Source organism: Mastigoproctus giganteus, chromosome 6, assembly GCF_048544385.1.
Source record: "Mastigoproctus giganteus isolate SK-2022 chromosome 6, ASM4854438v1, whole genome shotgun sequence".
Classification (NCBI taxonomy): Eukaryota; Metazoa; Arthropoda; class Arachnida; order Uropygi; family Thelyphonidae; genus Mastigoproctus; species Mastigoproctus giganteus.
The window spans coordinates 4,763,490-4,780,864 of NC_143580.1; the positions used below are offsets into that span (position 1 = coordinate 4,763,490).

The following is a 17,375-nucleotide window of genomic DNA, read 5'->3' on the forward strand; positions in this document are numbered from 1 at the left end:
GAGCTACATAATACTATCTTAGTTTGTTGTTGGGCTAGTGAAAAGTAGTATATAAATCAGTAGATTGCCAATTATAATTATATAGTTTATAGTTTTTTTTTTTTTTTTTCATGTGGTACTCATTGTCTTTTTAGTAATTATGAACAATTTTTATGTTAGCTCACTAATGCAAAATTGGTTCATCATTTGCTTTTCAGTATAAATCCTAATATTAAATAGTGTATTAATTATTATTTCTGTTTTTAGTAACACTTAGACCAAAATGGCTAAAAAGAAGAAAGGAGGAAAAAAAAAGAAGGAACCTACAGAAGATGATAACAGAATTTCTGAGCTGGAAAGGGAGACATTCAGGATAACACTTGAGGATCTTGAAAGTAAACTTGCAAGGTATTTATTATAAAGTAACATTTTAAATAAAAAAAAAAAAAAAAAATTGGAAAGAGTGTTAAGATATTGACTTGGTGTGTTAAATAAATATTTATTGGATTAATTCAATCCATATGACATTTATGGATCACATGTGTTTATGGCTTGCATTATAAAATTTATTTTTTCGATGTTGGCAAACTTCTTTGATATTTTTCCTAGTGTAGGACCATTTAATTGTATTGTATTGTCTTATTTTTAATCATTTTGGTCAGTAAATTGACTAATACTAATAATGGATGTGACTATTCCGTAATCTCAAAGTAGTTGAAATATTTAATTTCTGCTGTTGGTGATAATGAGGAAATAGGAATTTGTAAACAGTTTGTGCTTTTCGCTCACCTGTTTTGTTATTTATAGCCATTAATATGTTGTATAAAAGTTATTTTTTCTGCACTTGCTAAGTGTTATTTTTTTTTGCCAATATTTGTTTTAATTTACTGCTAAGCATTAAATACCCTGCTAAGCATTATGGTTAAAATGGCAGAAAAATTTAATCAATTTGCTCTAAATAAAAAGTTATTTAGTAGATTTCATAAGGTGTAAATTTAAAAATTACATGCAATATTTAATAAGCACTTTTTTTGTAATGTGCTTTCAATGAGATTTGCTGCCTTTCTTAAATCAGATGAAAGAGTTAACACATATTTTTCTTCTGAAAATAGTTGCAAAATATATTGTTTTCATTAGATTGAATAAAGAAATATTTGCGATAGGATTGTAGTTTAAAAACAGCATTGCCGTAGCGTAGGTAATTTATATTCTTTCTTAGAGGTTTTGTTTTGTGCAATACCTTTATATGATATAACAATCAGGACTGAACTCTGTTTTAATGTTCGATCATAAACTGACATTTTACTCTATAAATAAAATATTATATGCATGGTCATTAAAAAAAAACTTATTTCATAACCTAAGCAGTAATGAAATAAGTTATTTTCTTATCTTATTTTCTTCTCTTTGATTATTTTAATAGCTTGTGCAAAACATTTACTGTAGTTTTAATAAACAGTTAAGCTGGGCACAGTGAACTAAACTTAGATGACTGATAATTAATATGTTAGACATATCTTGCATAGTTCTCCTCTGGGGTAGTGTGGGTCTACTTCTCCCAATCTGTCTGAAATACCTAATGAGCCAGGCCTGTTATAACTTCCCCCCACCTAGGTATGCACATTATAACAGCACAGCTCATACATAATAAAAGCCTCTTCCGTCACTCTCCTATTCATCTGGGTCAGTTTATTCCCTGAACCTTCATTCACTCATTCATTCTCCTTAACATTTAAATCATTATACCTGAGTCATATCAAAATTTTTTCACCAAAATGTAAAATATAATAGAAGCAATTGTTAAATTTTAACATTTTGTTGTCTGTATGCCTGATGGTCTTAGTCACCTGGATCCATTCAATTGATTATTTGCAGTGAATCTGGGTATGTGTGTTGTGTTATGTTTTTGGTAGCTTCATAACTAAAATTCATAAAGTTGTATGCAATCATATATATTATACAAGAAAAAACAATTTTTGTGCCCTTGTGGGTAGCATAGTTGGTAGGATCGATGTCCTCTCCACACCAGGTGTTCAAATCCCATGGTTTCTCCTGGAAGCTGGTTTTTCATCTAGCAAACAGAAAATTGACCACAGAACACGCAGTTTACAGACAATATACATGGAGCAACATGGCCTTAGTTGCCGATGTTCTTAAAACCCAACAACAGCTTTTGTATTCTAATACACTGAAGGCTACCTTATTAGGTATGCCTGCTCTTTCGTGAAATAGAGGGCTCTTTTAGTAATGACTTCATATGTTTATACCATGTGATATAAAGCAGGTGGACAAATACATTGGGATGCTGTATGTTGCAATTCATTGTAAGAATGGGCAAGATGAAAGATTTAGGTGACTTTGAACATGGCCTGGTCATCAACGACAGATGTGCCAATATGAGTATCTAGGAAGTGGCAACCCTGCTGGGATTTTCACCTGTGACTGTATCTTGGGTCTATTGAAATTCATAAAATAACATCCAGTTAAAGGCAATCCTGTGGCTGGAAACATCTTATTGATACAAGAGGCTGACATGACTTGCAGTGTAACAGAAAGGTCAGTCACTCAAATAATAACAGAAAGGTCAGTCACTCAAATAATAACAGAAAGGTCAGTCACTCCATTACAGCAATGACAATCAAAGAAGCATTTTGGAATTCAACTTGTGTGTTGTCATGGATGGAGTATCACAGCCAACAGCTGATCCAGGTTTCACTCTTGTTAGTGAAAACAAGGAGGTATGGTTACATTGGGCTGAGGAAATATAACACTTGAACAGTGGAGAAATGGAAAAATGTTGACTAGTCTCATGAATTCTGGTTTCTGTTGTTTCATGCTGATGAGAGAACTACAATATGGTGAAAACAGCACTGCTAATGGTATTGAAATTCTTGTGAGAGTAAAGGAATATATACTTGATTAAAACTTCATTCAGTATACTAGTTTTTATTCCTGACATGATAGTTGGATACCCTTAATTAAATGATTCAAGAAGAAATTGAATATTTTTTTGGTTAATATTTGTTAGACTGTACATACCATCATGCAGGATTTTGGGTTCTTGTGTTGACCCTTACTAACTCTGATCTCTAAATCATATAAACTTGTAAATAAATGCTTAACTGAAATGCTAGTAATGAAATATATATTAGAACACCACAAAAAGGCAAGATTTATTTTGTATTTAAATTTTATAATCTTGAATATAAGAAATTAGCATTTTAATTTTTCTAAATGAAATAATTCAAAATAAATAATATGAATACTTGTGAATTTTTCTTCATTTATTTTAAAGATGAAATGCACTGGGCATATTTATTGCATTTTTATGATGTTAGGTTCCATTTTAAGAAGGTTATAGTGTTCAATATTTATTTATATATTATATTAACAGTGAATAATTTATTTGTAGACGGCAAGAGCTATGTGATACTTTTGGAAAGTCTAGTGAACAGTATAAAGGCCTCTATGAGAAGGAAGTTGGTGATAAGGAGGATATTGCTGAATTTCTAAAGCGAGCATTACAAGAACGTGCTATAGAAATAGCAGAATTGCAAGATAAACTTATAGGCTTACAGCATGCTCATGATATTGAAAAGGAAAACTATGAGAAACAGTTGGCTGATCTGCAGCAAACATTACAGGAAACAAAAGACACCCTTACGGCAGAAAACATGATGTTAAGTAAGCCATTTTGTAAATAGTTTAGTAATTTATTGGAGAAAATATTTGAATCTATGTTGCTTAGATGATTATTAATCATTTAAGTGTCATTAGATCATCTCAGGTCTTATTAATGATTAATTTTTATCAGTTTCAGTTAAAACTTGTTATTGTATGTAAAAGCTGAAATTTGTTTTAAATATGTGAACTTTTCTCAGTTTTAAATGTGGAAATAGTGTTCTAGTTAGCTGAAATCAGGTGTCTTTCCAAATAGTTCCATTTTGAGAAAAGAAAATTATATTTGTGTGAATTTAAAGATTAACTGTGAGGGGAAAGGAGAAAATTGATGCACATGAAATGTAATGTATATGTTTTATGTGATTTTATTTTTATTTTTTTAAATTAATTAATTGATTTTTTTTCTTTTTCTGTGATTAATAGATATGAAAAGTAAATAACTATTTATCTTGTTACCAATATAATACTAATTAATTAACAAATAATGTATGAAATAATTGATGATAAAAGTTATTAATAATATAAAACGTAATATTTCCTCCGTGTCAATGAGAGCTAATTCAGACTGACTGTATATAAACCCTTCCCATTTCACCCATCTGGTCACTCTAAATGTTTGTCTAGTTCAGCCTTAAATTTATTTAAGCTATCAACTTACACAACAACAGATGGAAGTCTGTTCCAGCAATCAACTACCCGCTGGATAAAGGCAAACTTCTACACATCTGTTTTACAACTGTCTTTCCTCACTTTGAATCTATGCCACCTCAGGTTCTTAATCTGAGTAAGTGGAAGTATCCCGTCAGCATTGAGACTGCTGAAACCATTCAAAACCTTATACACCTCGATCAGATCACCTCGCAGGTGCCTAGTCTGCAGATGCTGCAACATGCAGAACTTAAGCCTTTCTTCGTACGCACATCCCTTTGTTTCTCTCACTAACCTTGTTGCCCTTCTTTGTACTCAGTCTGGCAACTTTACATCCTTCCTAAATTGAGGCCTCCAGACTTGTACGCAGTATTCAAGGTGTGGCCTGATCAATGCTTTATACAATTGGATAATCACCTCCTTGTCTCTGCTAGCAAAATTCCTATATTCCAAGTCGATCGTGGCTTTAATTTTGGTCGATCATGATGAATTTTAAATTTATATAAAAAATAGATTAGTTAAAATCTAAATGTTATTGTTGCGTAATAATACAAATATTATTATTACAAATCTGTTGAATCACATGAAAATTCAAGCAATTGCATTGTTGAGAGCATAGTGTATGTGTTGAATTCTTATTTAGCTTACTTAATAACTTAACCGGACAATACTTATACGTTAATTTAATACCCTTTGATTTAAAATGAATACTACGAAAAAGAATAAAACGTATCATTTTCATCAAGAGTTGGAACTAGAATACTTTTTTTTGTAATGATAAAAGAAAAATGTTGTTTGCTTTGCAATGCTTTCGTGGCTATACCCAGAAGAGGAAATTTAGAAAGGTATTTCAACACACTCCATGGTAAATACCAATCGGATTTTCCACCTAATAGTGACCTTAGAAAAAATAAATTAAAAGAACTTAAATCCAGATTATTCGCACAACAAAATTTCTTCATGACACCTAACTTACAATCCAAAGCAGAAACTGTAGCGTCATTTAAAGTGAATCATCTTCTTGCAAAAAAAAAAATGCAAACCATTTTCTGATGGTTAATTCATCAAAGACGCATTTTTAGAAATAACAGATTCTCTTTTTGAAAATTTTAAGAACAAAAATGAAATTAAAAGTGCTCTTCAAGATCTGCAATTATCTCGAAATACTGCAATGTGACATAAAAATTGAGTGAACAATTGTATGCTCGTTGCTAATTGGGTGTCCTTTTCTTTACAACTAGATGAATCTACAGACTTCAGTGATACAGCTCAATTGCTCGTTTTTATTCATATGGTTTTCAATGATTCTACCACTAGAGAATAACTGCTGGGTATGGTTTTGTTAAAAGAAAGAACTAGAGGCCCTGATATTTTTAACACATTCAAAAATTTTATTGAGAAAAAAAAAAAAAACACTATTTAAGCTCGTATCAATAACAACAGATGCAGCCGAAGCAATGATGGAGCATCTTAATGGATTCATTGCATTGTGCCAAAAGGATGATGAATTCCCAGAATTTTTGAGTTATTACTGTATCATTTACCAAGAAGTGTTAGCCAGCAAAAAATTAAATACTAAAAGTGTTATGGACATAGCTTTCAAAATCGTGAATTCCATCAGAGGACAATCTCTTTAAAGGAGACTTTTCAAAATGCAACTTGATAAAAAAGAACCAGATCTGATTTTACACACAGATGTGAAGTGGCTGAGTCGGAGTAAGTTTCTACAAAGATTTTGAAATTTTCTGGGCCTTTTCTACCCGGTGTGGGGAGGACAGTGACGATACCACTGTGCTACTGGTGCATGCCTTTTCGTATTTGAAACAAACAAAGATGAAGAATTGCTCTGCTCTTACGGACTTGCATACAGAAGATTCTTTACGGTTGGCCTTATCACAATATATCCCCGATTTTAAAAGCTTGGCAGATGACATGAAGACACAAACTTCGCATAAATTAAAATTTTAAATACATATGAATTTAAAATAAGAATTCTGAATTGTATTTAATTTTAAAATTTATAAAAAACATTTTTCAATATGTGTTGATTAACTTTTTTAACCATGTGCAATGAAATTCTTGAGATGGTTGATCATTTTGCAGATGGTTGAGATGGCACATTTTGAATAAAAAATGTAGATCGCATCACAAATTAAGTTGGCCACCCCTGCTATATATCATTCGCAAGACTCCATGACCTGTTCTGGCAGCCCATCTGCACTGCTTAGAGAACTTCATGTCTATATAAAAGTATGTTCGCATGTAAAAATCTGTGGAAAAAATTCATTTAGTACATCAGTCACCTCTAGGCTTATTTAATGAAAAATCTTTCGAGCCTACAGGCCAGTAAGGCTCCTAGGGTTGATGGCATATACCCTATAATCTTGAGGGAGGTGGCAAGTGAGTGCATTGAACCATTGAGGCTAATTATGAGAGCATCACTGGATTTGAGAGTGATTCCATTGGATTGGAAAAGTGCCAGTGTATTGCCAATACATAAGGGTGGTTCTATGATTGAAGTGGGAAATTACTGACCAGTTAGTCTAACTTCAGTAGTAGGGAAAATCATGGAGACTATGATCAAGGGTGGAATTCAGGATTATTTAGATAGAAATGGAATTCTGAAGGATACTCAGCATGGTTTTGTAAAGGAAAAATCATCATTAACTAATCTGGTTAGCTATTTTGACAGGGTCACTCAAGAGCTGGACTTGGGGAATAATTTAGACATTTTATTTGGATTTAAGCAAAGTGTTTGACTCAGTTCCACATGAGTGGTTACTTTATAAGCTGGAACAGGTTGGAATCGCAGGGAAAATCCTTATATGGATAGCTGGATGGCTTCAGGGCAGGAGGCAGAGGGTTGTGATAAATGTTATTCCTCAGATTGGGTTGGTGTAAGAAGTGGGGTTCCCCAAGGATCAGTATTAGGACCACTGTTGTTTTTGATTTTCATAAATGACATTGATGAAGGGATAGAGGGCGTGACGTCTAAATTTGCAGATGATGTAATGATTGGTAGATTAGTTAATGATTACCACCAAGCAGAGCTTCTTCAGAGTGACCTAGATAGACTGCAGTGATGGTCAGAAAAATGGCATCTATGCTTTAATCCAACAAAGCGTAAGGTATTGAACCTGGGAAACAGTAATCCCAAAATAACTTATTCACTTGGTGGAGTTGAACTAAAGTCAGTAGTAGAGGAAAGGGACTTGGGTATTAAGATATGGTCAGACATCGTCTCTGAGCATTGTAGACTGGTTGCAAGGAAGGTCCATAGTGTCCTATTGATGATTTATCGAACAATTGCTAGTAGAGATAATGATGGCATAATGCCATTATGTAAGGCTGTTGTTAGACCACACTTGGAATACTGTGTTCAAGTATGGAGACTGCACCTAAAGAAAGAAATTGTGCTTGGTGAAAGGGTCCAAAGATCACCTGGCGAGTTCGGCAAAAGGGTGTCCATATGAAGAGACTTCAAAATATGTGGGTTGCAGAGCTTTGTAACTAGGCACCTTAGAGGAGACTTGATTGAGGTGTTTAAGGCTCTGAGAGGCATAAGTGAAATGAATGAGGATGAAATTTTCACACCGTTATAAATGATTCTAGAACAAGGGACCATAATTTCAAGTTACGCGGGGGAGATATTTAGACCGGATTGCAGGAAGTTTTATTTTAGCCAGCTAGTTATAAATGACTGGAATAAGTTACCTACATGGGTGGTAGAGGCTCAGTTTTGGGGAAATTCAGAGGTCAGCTGGATAATTACCTACGGGAGGAGGGAAACCATAGGTTGTCTTTCCTTTTCTCTTATTAATTATTATTTTTTTAACTTTTTTTATTATTACTATTATTTTATTTTAGTATTATTATTATTTATTTATTTATTATTATTATTTTTTGGCTGGTGCAGCATAAGCCATTGGCTTTCTTGCACCAAATGACCATTGCTAATACTAATACTGCCCTGTTGACTTGAATTTGGACTATTTAATTCATCTTCTTTCTTCTGCAAATCACATAAAAAGATTTCTGTTCCGCTGTTCTTGGACCCTATTGCTTGAGGATGCATTGCTGATTATATCCCTTTCCTAGAGCATTCATTTCTGCTGCTAGATTTATAATTTCATTAGCCATCCATTTTAAGCATCACAGTATTATAAATAGATCAGTAGCAACTAGCACACTTACTTGAACATTCAGGGGCTCACATCTGGTGAGTGTGGGCTTGGCAAACCCAGGGTCCTGAGCTGGATATCATCATTCTTCTCTTTCTTGCTTTCTTGGTGTGATTCCCTTCTACTTCTCTCTCTCTCTCTCTCTCTCTCAGGGTAATGTGGAAATTTTTTTTTTTGGCTGGTGCAGCATAAGCCTCAGGCTTCCTTGCACCATATGAATAATAATCATAATAATAATAATAATAATAATAAAGGGGCACGATGGCCCAGTGGTTAAGACACTGGACTACCAGCCTGATGGACCCTGGTTCGAATCCTGCATTGGTGGAAGCGAATGTGGCTCTGTTACGCTGGGAGATCGATATAATAATAATATTAAAATGAGGTAAAAAAAAAAAAACATCGTGAAAGTTACCCCATTGGACTTACTTTCCCCAAGGTCAGAGTGATGGCTGAGGGTGATGGCTAAAAAAATAAATAAACCACTGGACATGAGCCGAAGCTAAACAAGTCCACCTCCGTAGATGGATGATGTCGCAGATAAATATTATTCATACTGCATCGAGTGCATAAATTCAAATTGAGGAAAGACAGATGTAGGATAGACGTGCGGAAATTTGCCTTTAGCCAGCGGGTGGTTGGTTGGTGGAACAGACTTCCATCCCTTGTCGTGGAGGTTGATAGCCTAAATAAGTTTAAGGCTCAGCTGGACAGGTATTTTGAACGAAAAGAGGGGTGAAGTGGAAGTGGGTTTTTTTTTTTTTTTTTGGCTGATGCTGCATAAGCTTGCTTTCTTGCATCAAATGCCTCTACTAATGCTAATGCTAGAGTGTGGCGCAGGATAAAGTCACTCGCATTCAGGCCTTAGGCAGAGGGGTTGGTTCGAAAAGTTGGAGACAGTCTCCCGAGCTAGACAGTGGAGCAAGTGGCACTGTCCCCCGTAAGGCCACCACAAGAGAAGGGCAAAACCATCCAGCCCCACCAACTGGAAGTGTTTCCTGTGCAACTGTGCTAGTGACCACCCAGGAAGGAAGAAAACGCCAACGCATGAAGTGGAGTATTGAAATGAATACATACATCATGCGAGCATACTATGAAATAACCGGGCTAGAGACCGATATGACAATGTACTGATCACGACTACATACCAAGCGGTTGGAACGATACCCAGATATTCAGGGCACCGAACAGTGATTAGCAGACCAAAGAAGAACCGCCACGAAGAACCTAATAGCTCTTGCCATCTTGGAAAAAATCAAGCAGGATGTCAGCGATCTGCTACAAAGCACAAAGTCAGTATGGAAACAGAGGAGGAACAGCATACCATGGAACCAGAGGAGGAACAGCAAGAAAAAATACAACACAGAGTAGCTGAAGTGGAAAGAGATGAAGTCATGCTATCCAGAATAGAAGACGAGTGGAAGAAGGCCCTAACAGAATTCGAAGGAATGGACCCCACAAGAACCCATGTGATACCTAAGCAGAGGCCAAATAAAATACTGTGGAGAGTAACAGGCCACCTCAATCGGCAAATAATGCCACATTACCTTGGCAACAATGGTGCAACACTGGAGGCTATCCACATAGCTGTATACTGTGCTGCCATAGCAACCACTAGGATTAATGGAAAAGAAACGAGAAAACAGCAGCAGAAGAGCTGAAAACAGAAGGAACCGCCAGCTTTAAAAAGAAGATTTCAGCAGAAGATAGAAGAATTAAAAGTCAAGATAGGTCAGTTGACCTACTACCAACAGGGTAATAGAAGTAAAAAATTGATTGGAAAGGTGAAGAGCATTCTCAAGAGAGACAGCATCCACAGCAAACATGAGACCAGAAATCAGAGAATAGGAGAGAATACTTGGACACACTGAAGCAGAACCTCCTCGCACTCAGCAAGAGACTACACCGATACAAAGAGAGCTCCCAGAGGAAAATAAACAACCAAATCTTCAATGAGGACCAAAGAGCCCTCTACAGGAAATTGGGTGAACATGAGAAAGCAGGAAATGGACCACCCTAGAAGAAGACGATCGAAGAGTTCTGGGGAAATATCTGGAGCAGTGAAGTAAGACATAACAGCAGAGCACCATGCATAGAAGTAGAACAGAAGAAAACGAAGGACATACAAGAGATGAGAGAGAGTGAGAGATTCGAGAAGAAGAAATAAAACAGTCGATCAGGAACCCACAATTGGCGAACCCCGGGAATTGATAACATCCACAACTACTGGTACAAGAGGCTCACCTGCACACACAAGCACCTAGCAGAGCAGTTCACTCGAATGATAAGACACCCAGAGACAATCCCGAAGTTTCTCACTGAAGGAGTCACATATCCTGAAGCCTAAAGATGAAGATACAAGAAACCCAGTGAAATACAGGCCAATCGCATGCCTCCCAACAATGTACAAGATCCTGACCAGCTGCATAACTAAAAAGATATCAGACCACTTAGAGAGTCAGAACATAATGGCCGAACAGCAGAAAGGATGCAAGCGGAGGAGCAAAGGATGCAAGGAGAAATTAACCATAGATGCCGCAGTTATGGAGCAAGCCTTCAAGAAGCACCGCAACCTATACATGGCCTACATTGATTACCGCAAGGCCTTCAACTCCGTACCTCATAGCTGGCTAATAGAGACCCTGAAGATCTACAAGGTCAATCCGATAGTGACAAACTTCCTAGGAGCAACAATGGCGAAATGGAGTACCACCATTAAGGTCGAGAACATCACAACCAGGCCAATCCCCATTAGATTGGGTCTGCTGACGAGGCTAGTAGGGGCCAGACCTGTTCAAAGCCGCTAAGTGGATTTTTCTTATTTATTGATTTGAAATTATTGTTTTTCTAAAACTTTTGATTTAAATTTAGTAGTATAGCATTATTTTGTGATTTTCTGATTAATTTGGTGTATTTATTCTTTACTCGGCCTTGCAATAGCATAAAAGAATCGGTAAGGGTATCCACGTGTTACAAGTCGCAACCCCACTGAACGAGAAGTTTTTTAGCCATATTTAGCCGCTTATTGAATATTTTTTACATCAAATTATTTTTTGTAAGTAGCTTATAGACCTAGTAAGGATCGTTACTTTATTCTGAATTGAGACAACGAGATTTGAAAGTTAATTAATACTTAATTGTCCATAGATTTACCGTTCGTAACTTCCCGCCTTTGCCTTTGTCAAAAGATCGTTATATACCGAACCAAGATAGCGTTAGTATAGTATAGGTTATAATATTTTCAGTGATTGGTAAAATCTATTAAACTTGTTGAACTTCGTTGGCATTTAAATTGTACTTTTAACTAAATACATATACCGACTCAGATTACAAACGTAACATAATTAATTAATACATAACTGATACGGAAGTTATATAAAGGGAACTCGGAGATAATTAATACTTGACACTAAAAAAAAATATATATCCCGTTATAACTGTGTTGGGAGATAAGTTAGGGTTATAAACTGAAATTGAAATTTTTCTTTAAATTAAAAGAAATCATGACTCAGACCAGAGCAGCAAAACAAAAGGCTCAAAACTCCCAGGGATAGGATACACTTAAATAGAAAGGGTGCAAGAATATTTGCTGATGCTATCGAGGCAGTGTTAGGTGGGTCGGAAAACTGCTAGCTTGGGGGAAGACAAAGACAAATAGATTAACAGTAGCCACTGGCAGAGGTGAAAGAGATTCTTGCACTGCTTCTATTAGAATGAGCAGAAGCCTGAAAAACAAGATGCAGGATATCTCAGAGAGTGCTGGGAGTCATTGCAGTACAAGTAAACACATGGGCTGTGTTAGGGTAGCTAAGAATAGAAATAGGTGCATGTATAGTTGCGTGTACACCAATGCTAGGAGTTTAGTAAATAAATTTGATGAATTTGAGGTATTGCTCAAAACATCAAAGGCAGATATTGTGGGGATATCAGAGACGTGGTGTCACACAGATATAAGGAATGCAGAACTGGAATTTGGGGAGAACAACGTCTACAGAAAGGATAGACAGGATAGGAAGGGAGGAGGGGTTATGCTATTAGTTAAGAAATATATAAAATCCAAGGAAGTGAAGCCAGTGGACATCGCTGGACAGTGCAGTGTCGAGTCAGTTTGGTGTGACATAAGCATTGGGAGATCAAAATTGAGACTAGGAGTGTACTCTAGGAGGCCTAATGACTTTGATGAGTATAATAAGAAATTGTACAGGGAAATAGAGTGGGCCAGTAAATCAGAGAGATTTTAATTTCCCAGATATTGACTGGAATTTGGTGGCTGGTCACTCACACACTAGCAAGGCTTTTGTGGATTTATTGGATGATTGTTTTCTACATCAGCATGTTCGGGAAGCAACTAGAGGGAGGAATACTCTTGATTTGATTATCAGCAGTGATTCTTCATGCATTAAGGAGCTGCAGATAAACGAACCACTAGGTGGCAGTGATCACAGTGTGCTGAAGTGGGATTTACTCAAAGAGGTAACTACCATTAGGGGTAAAGGGAAGGGTTATTGCTTTCGTAAAGGCGACTACGGTGGACTGAGACAGTATTTAAATTCTATACAGTGGGACGAACTGATGATGTTACCAACAGCAAATGTAAAATGGGAAGCATTCAAAGAACTTATCTTGGAAGCTACTAGGCTTTACATACCAACTAAGAAATATTGTTCAAGGTTTAGGCCTAAATGGATGTCAGATGAACTAATGAGGCATATGGCAGAGAAGAAACATGCATGGGATACATACAAATTAACACATGACACAGAAGCCTATGATAGATACAAGTTGATCTGTAACCAAGTTACCAAGGAGGTTAGGCAGGCGAAGGCAGATTACGAGAAATCTTTGGCAAGGGATGCAAAGAAAAACAGCAAAGAGTTCTTTACTTATGTAAACTCTAGAAGGAAGGGGATGACTCAGATTGGTCCACTTGATATCGATGGGTCAACTGTTGATAATACTGCTCAGGTAGCTAACAAACTAAATGAATATTTTGCATCGACATTCACACAGGAGGAGTTATTTAGCGAGGGGAATGCCAGAGGTGTATTCAACTCTAGCAGTAAGCTAGAGAATCTTGTAATAACTGAGAGTAAAGTGGAGGAGAAATTGTTGAAGATAAACACAAGAAAGGCACCTAGGGTGGATGGGATCTATCTAGTTATATTAAAGGAGGCAGCAAAGGAAGTAAGCAAACCCTTAGCCCTAATTATGAGAGCTTCCTAGGACTCAGGTGAGGTACCCACGGACTGGAGATGTACAAATGTGACCCCAATTCACAAAGGAGGATCAAAGGCTGACACAAGTAATTATAGACCTGTGAGTTTAACTTCTGTTCCAGGAAAATTAATAGAGGCACTAGTTAAAGAAGCACTGCAGGATCATTTGGACAAGACTTCAGTTATTGCTCGGACACAGCATGGTTTTGTTAAGGGGAAGTCTTGCCTGACCAATTTGATTGGATACTATGATGCAGTCACAAAGGAACTGGATGCAGGGAATAACTTCGATATTATATACTTGGATCTTAGAAAGGCTTTTGATACTGTTGCACATGGAAATCTGCTGCACAAATTGGAGCAGTGTGGCATTGGAGGCAAATTGCTGCTATGGATAAAGGGGTGGTTCAGGGGAAGAAGACAGAGAGTGGTAATCAATGGACACTGCTCGTCGTGGACTAATGTTATTAGTGGAGTCCCTCAGGGCTCAGTGTTGGGTCCATTATTGTTTTATGTATTTATAAATGATATTGATGATGGTATATCAAGCTTAATATTGAAGTTTGCAGACGATACAAAGGTAGGCAGGGTTGTCAAGGACACTACTGACACTATGCTGCTACAACAGGATCTGGAAAGGTTGAGCAGATGGGCTGAGAGGTGGCAAATGAAGTTTAACATTGACAAATGTAAAGTACTACACATGGGAAACAGCAACCCCAGAGCAACGTATCAACTCTGTGGTACTACACTGACAGTGGTGGAGAATGAAAGGGACCTGGGGGTGGTTGTGCAGGCAGATATGAAGTTCTCTGAGCAGTGCAGACAGACTGCAAGAGTAGCTCATGGTGTATTGTCAATGATATATAGGAATTTTTCTAGCAGGGATAAGGAGGTGATTATTCCCTTGTATAAGGCAATGGTCAGGCCACACCTAGAGTACTGTATACAGGTCTGGAGGCCTCATTTCAAGAAGGATGTAGAGCTGCTGGAATGAGTACAGAGAAGGGCAACAAGATTAGTGAATGGAACAAAGGGGTGCTCTTACGAAGAAAGGCTTAGGTTTTGCAAATTGCAGTGTCTGGAGACGAGGCACCGGCGAGGTGATCTGATAGAGGTGTATAAAGCCTTGAATGGTTTGAGCATGCTCAATGCTGATGGGATTCTTCCTCTCGCTCAGAATAATCACCTGAGAGGGCATAAATTCAAATTGAGGAAAGACAGATGTAGGATAGATGTGTGGAAATTTGCCTTTAGCCAGCAGGTAGTTGGGTGGTGGAACAGACTTCCATCCCTTGTCGTGGAAGTTGATAACCTAAATAAGGTTAAGGCTCAGCTGGACAGGTATTTTGAATGAACAGAGGGGTGAAGTGGAAGTGGTTTTTTTTTTTTTTTTTTTTTTTGGCTGATGCTGCATAAGCTTGCTTTCTTGCATCAAATGCCTCTACTAATGCTAATGCTAGAAGAGGATTCTTTCAGGGAGATGCTCTGAGCCCATTATAGTTCTATCTAGCACTCTACCCGTTATCCACCATGCTGAATGGCAGCATGTATGGTTATAACCTCAAAGAAGGAAGAAAGAACCTTGTACACCCTCACCCATCACTATGTACATGGATGACATCAAGCTCTACATGGCAACCAAGAAGCAACTCCAGCACTCCGGATTACCGAAGAATTCATCAAGGACATCAGGATGGAATTTGGTCTGGAAAAATGCAAGACCCACACACTACACCAGTAAAAATTAGTTGAAAAACTACTAGCTGCTGATTGGTAAAGAGATCGAAGCTATGACAGAAGGAGAGACCTACAAATACCTAGGGATGATGCAGGCTGAGCAGTTAGAACACAAGGAAATCAAGAAGTGCCTGACTGCAAAATATCATCAGAGACTAAGAAGCCTGCCGAAAGCAAAATTGAACGGAGGGAATACAGTTAAAGCCATAAACACCTATGCAGCTTCAGTACTAACATACACATTTATGGTCATAGATTGGACTAACACCGAGCTAGAAGATATCATGAGAAAGACAAGGACAATGATGACCAAGGGTCGCCAACACCACCCGAAGTCAGCAGTGGAGAGAATAACAATTCCTCGAAAAGAGGGAGGAAGGGGCTTGATAGAACAACAGAAAACAGCGATAATTAACCTGAAGGAATACCTCGAGAACAACACAGCATCACTTCACCAGGCCATAAGGAAGATAGATAAGTGCTATACCCCACTCAATCTAAGTGAGGAAACCCTTCCTGCCCAGACGGTACAAGAAACGAAGTTAGCAAGATGGGCAAAGAAGACACTCCATGGCAGACACCACAATGACCTCCATCAAGATCACATCAATAACATTGCTTCCAATGCATGGCTCACAACCAGGATGCTCTTCCCCGAGACAAAAGGATTCGTGCTGGCCATCCAAGACATCCAAGATCAACACCAGAAACTATAGAAAATACATCGCAAAGGAGTCCAGAATGTCAGATGACATATGTCGACGATGCCACCTGGCCTCAGAAACGATCTAACACATCACCGCAGGGCAAGGTGATCACCCAGAATGAGTACACTCATAGACATGACTAGGTAGCCAGGATAATACATCAGAAGTTAGCGAGGAAATACCAGTTGACCAAAGAAAGTGTACCATACTATAAGTACGAACCCCCAGGCAGTATTAGAGACCCGAACACACAAGCTGTACTGGGACCATGCCATAATAACGGATAAGACCATCCCGCACAACAGACTGGACATAACCTTTGTGGACAAGATGGAAAAGGCTACCTACCTGATTGACATGGTGTTGAACACTAGCAATGTCCAGTAAACCCATGAGGAAAAAATTAGGAAGTACATGAATCTGAGACATGAGATCAAGGAGATGTGGCATATGCAAGAAGTATCAACCATTCCAATCATCATGTCAACCACCAGTATGGTACCAAAGACTTTACATAGCAGCCTAGCAGCAATAGGTCTCCCAGAGAACACCTACAAGGAACTCCAGAAAGTCGCAATCCTAAACACTTGTAGGATAGTCAGAGATTTCCTCGACCAACAGTAACACCAGACATTACAACCACCCTGTGTACTTGGTAACAGTACCTGTCACAGAGTGGAATCACCCAATCAGGGAGAAATAATATAAGAGCGACAATAATAATAATATTCTGACATATCCAGAAAATATTCATTTCCACAGAGCATTTTTTGCTGGCTCCACTGAGTAGAATACAAATGTACTAAGAGGTCATTTTAATCCTCCACTAAGAGGTACATTTTAATTCTCCTTAAGAAATTTAAAACTTGTGCTTTCTCTTTTCTGCAGTTTTTTTAGTATATCCTCCCAAGAAAAAATAATAAGATGCTGTAGTCGCTGCCTATTAGTGTCTCCTTCACTTGAAGATTGGTATTGCAAACATGACAACCCAGTTGTAAAGGGTTGTCATGTTTGCAATACCAGGGTACCTGCCCACCCACCAATGAAAGGCCAACAAGCCTTGAAACGGTGCTGTCTGGGTGGGTGGTGCCCACCAAGAATAAGTAACAATAGTCTTCTCTATTAGTGAAGTGTTACTTATTCAAGATAGTGCAATACATGGTAACTTGTTGTGAAGGATTAGCACAATATGAGATACAGATTAAGTGATGTCCTTTACACCA

At 37.6% G+C, this 17,375-nt stretch overlaps 1 protein-coding gene across 1 annotated transcript in view; it reads left to right on the top strand.

Annotated features, from left to right (window-relative positions):
* Positions 1–255: 255 nt before the first annotated feature.
* LOC150083831 (cilia- and flagella-associated protein 157-like) overlaps positions 256–17,375 on the top strand; it is a 78,325-nt gene continuing 61,205 nt past the window's right edge. Inside the window, exons 1-2 of the mRNA XM_090375399.1 lie at positions 256–387; positions 3,392–3,663. Coding sequence (XP_090231525.1) covers positions 263–387; positions 3,392–3,663 — 397 coding nt within the window. The 5' untranslated portion in view covers positions 256–262. The remainder of the gene's footprint in view (positions 388–3,391; positions 3,664–17,375) is intronic.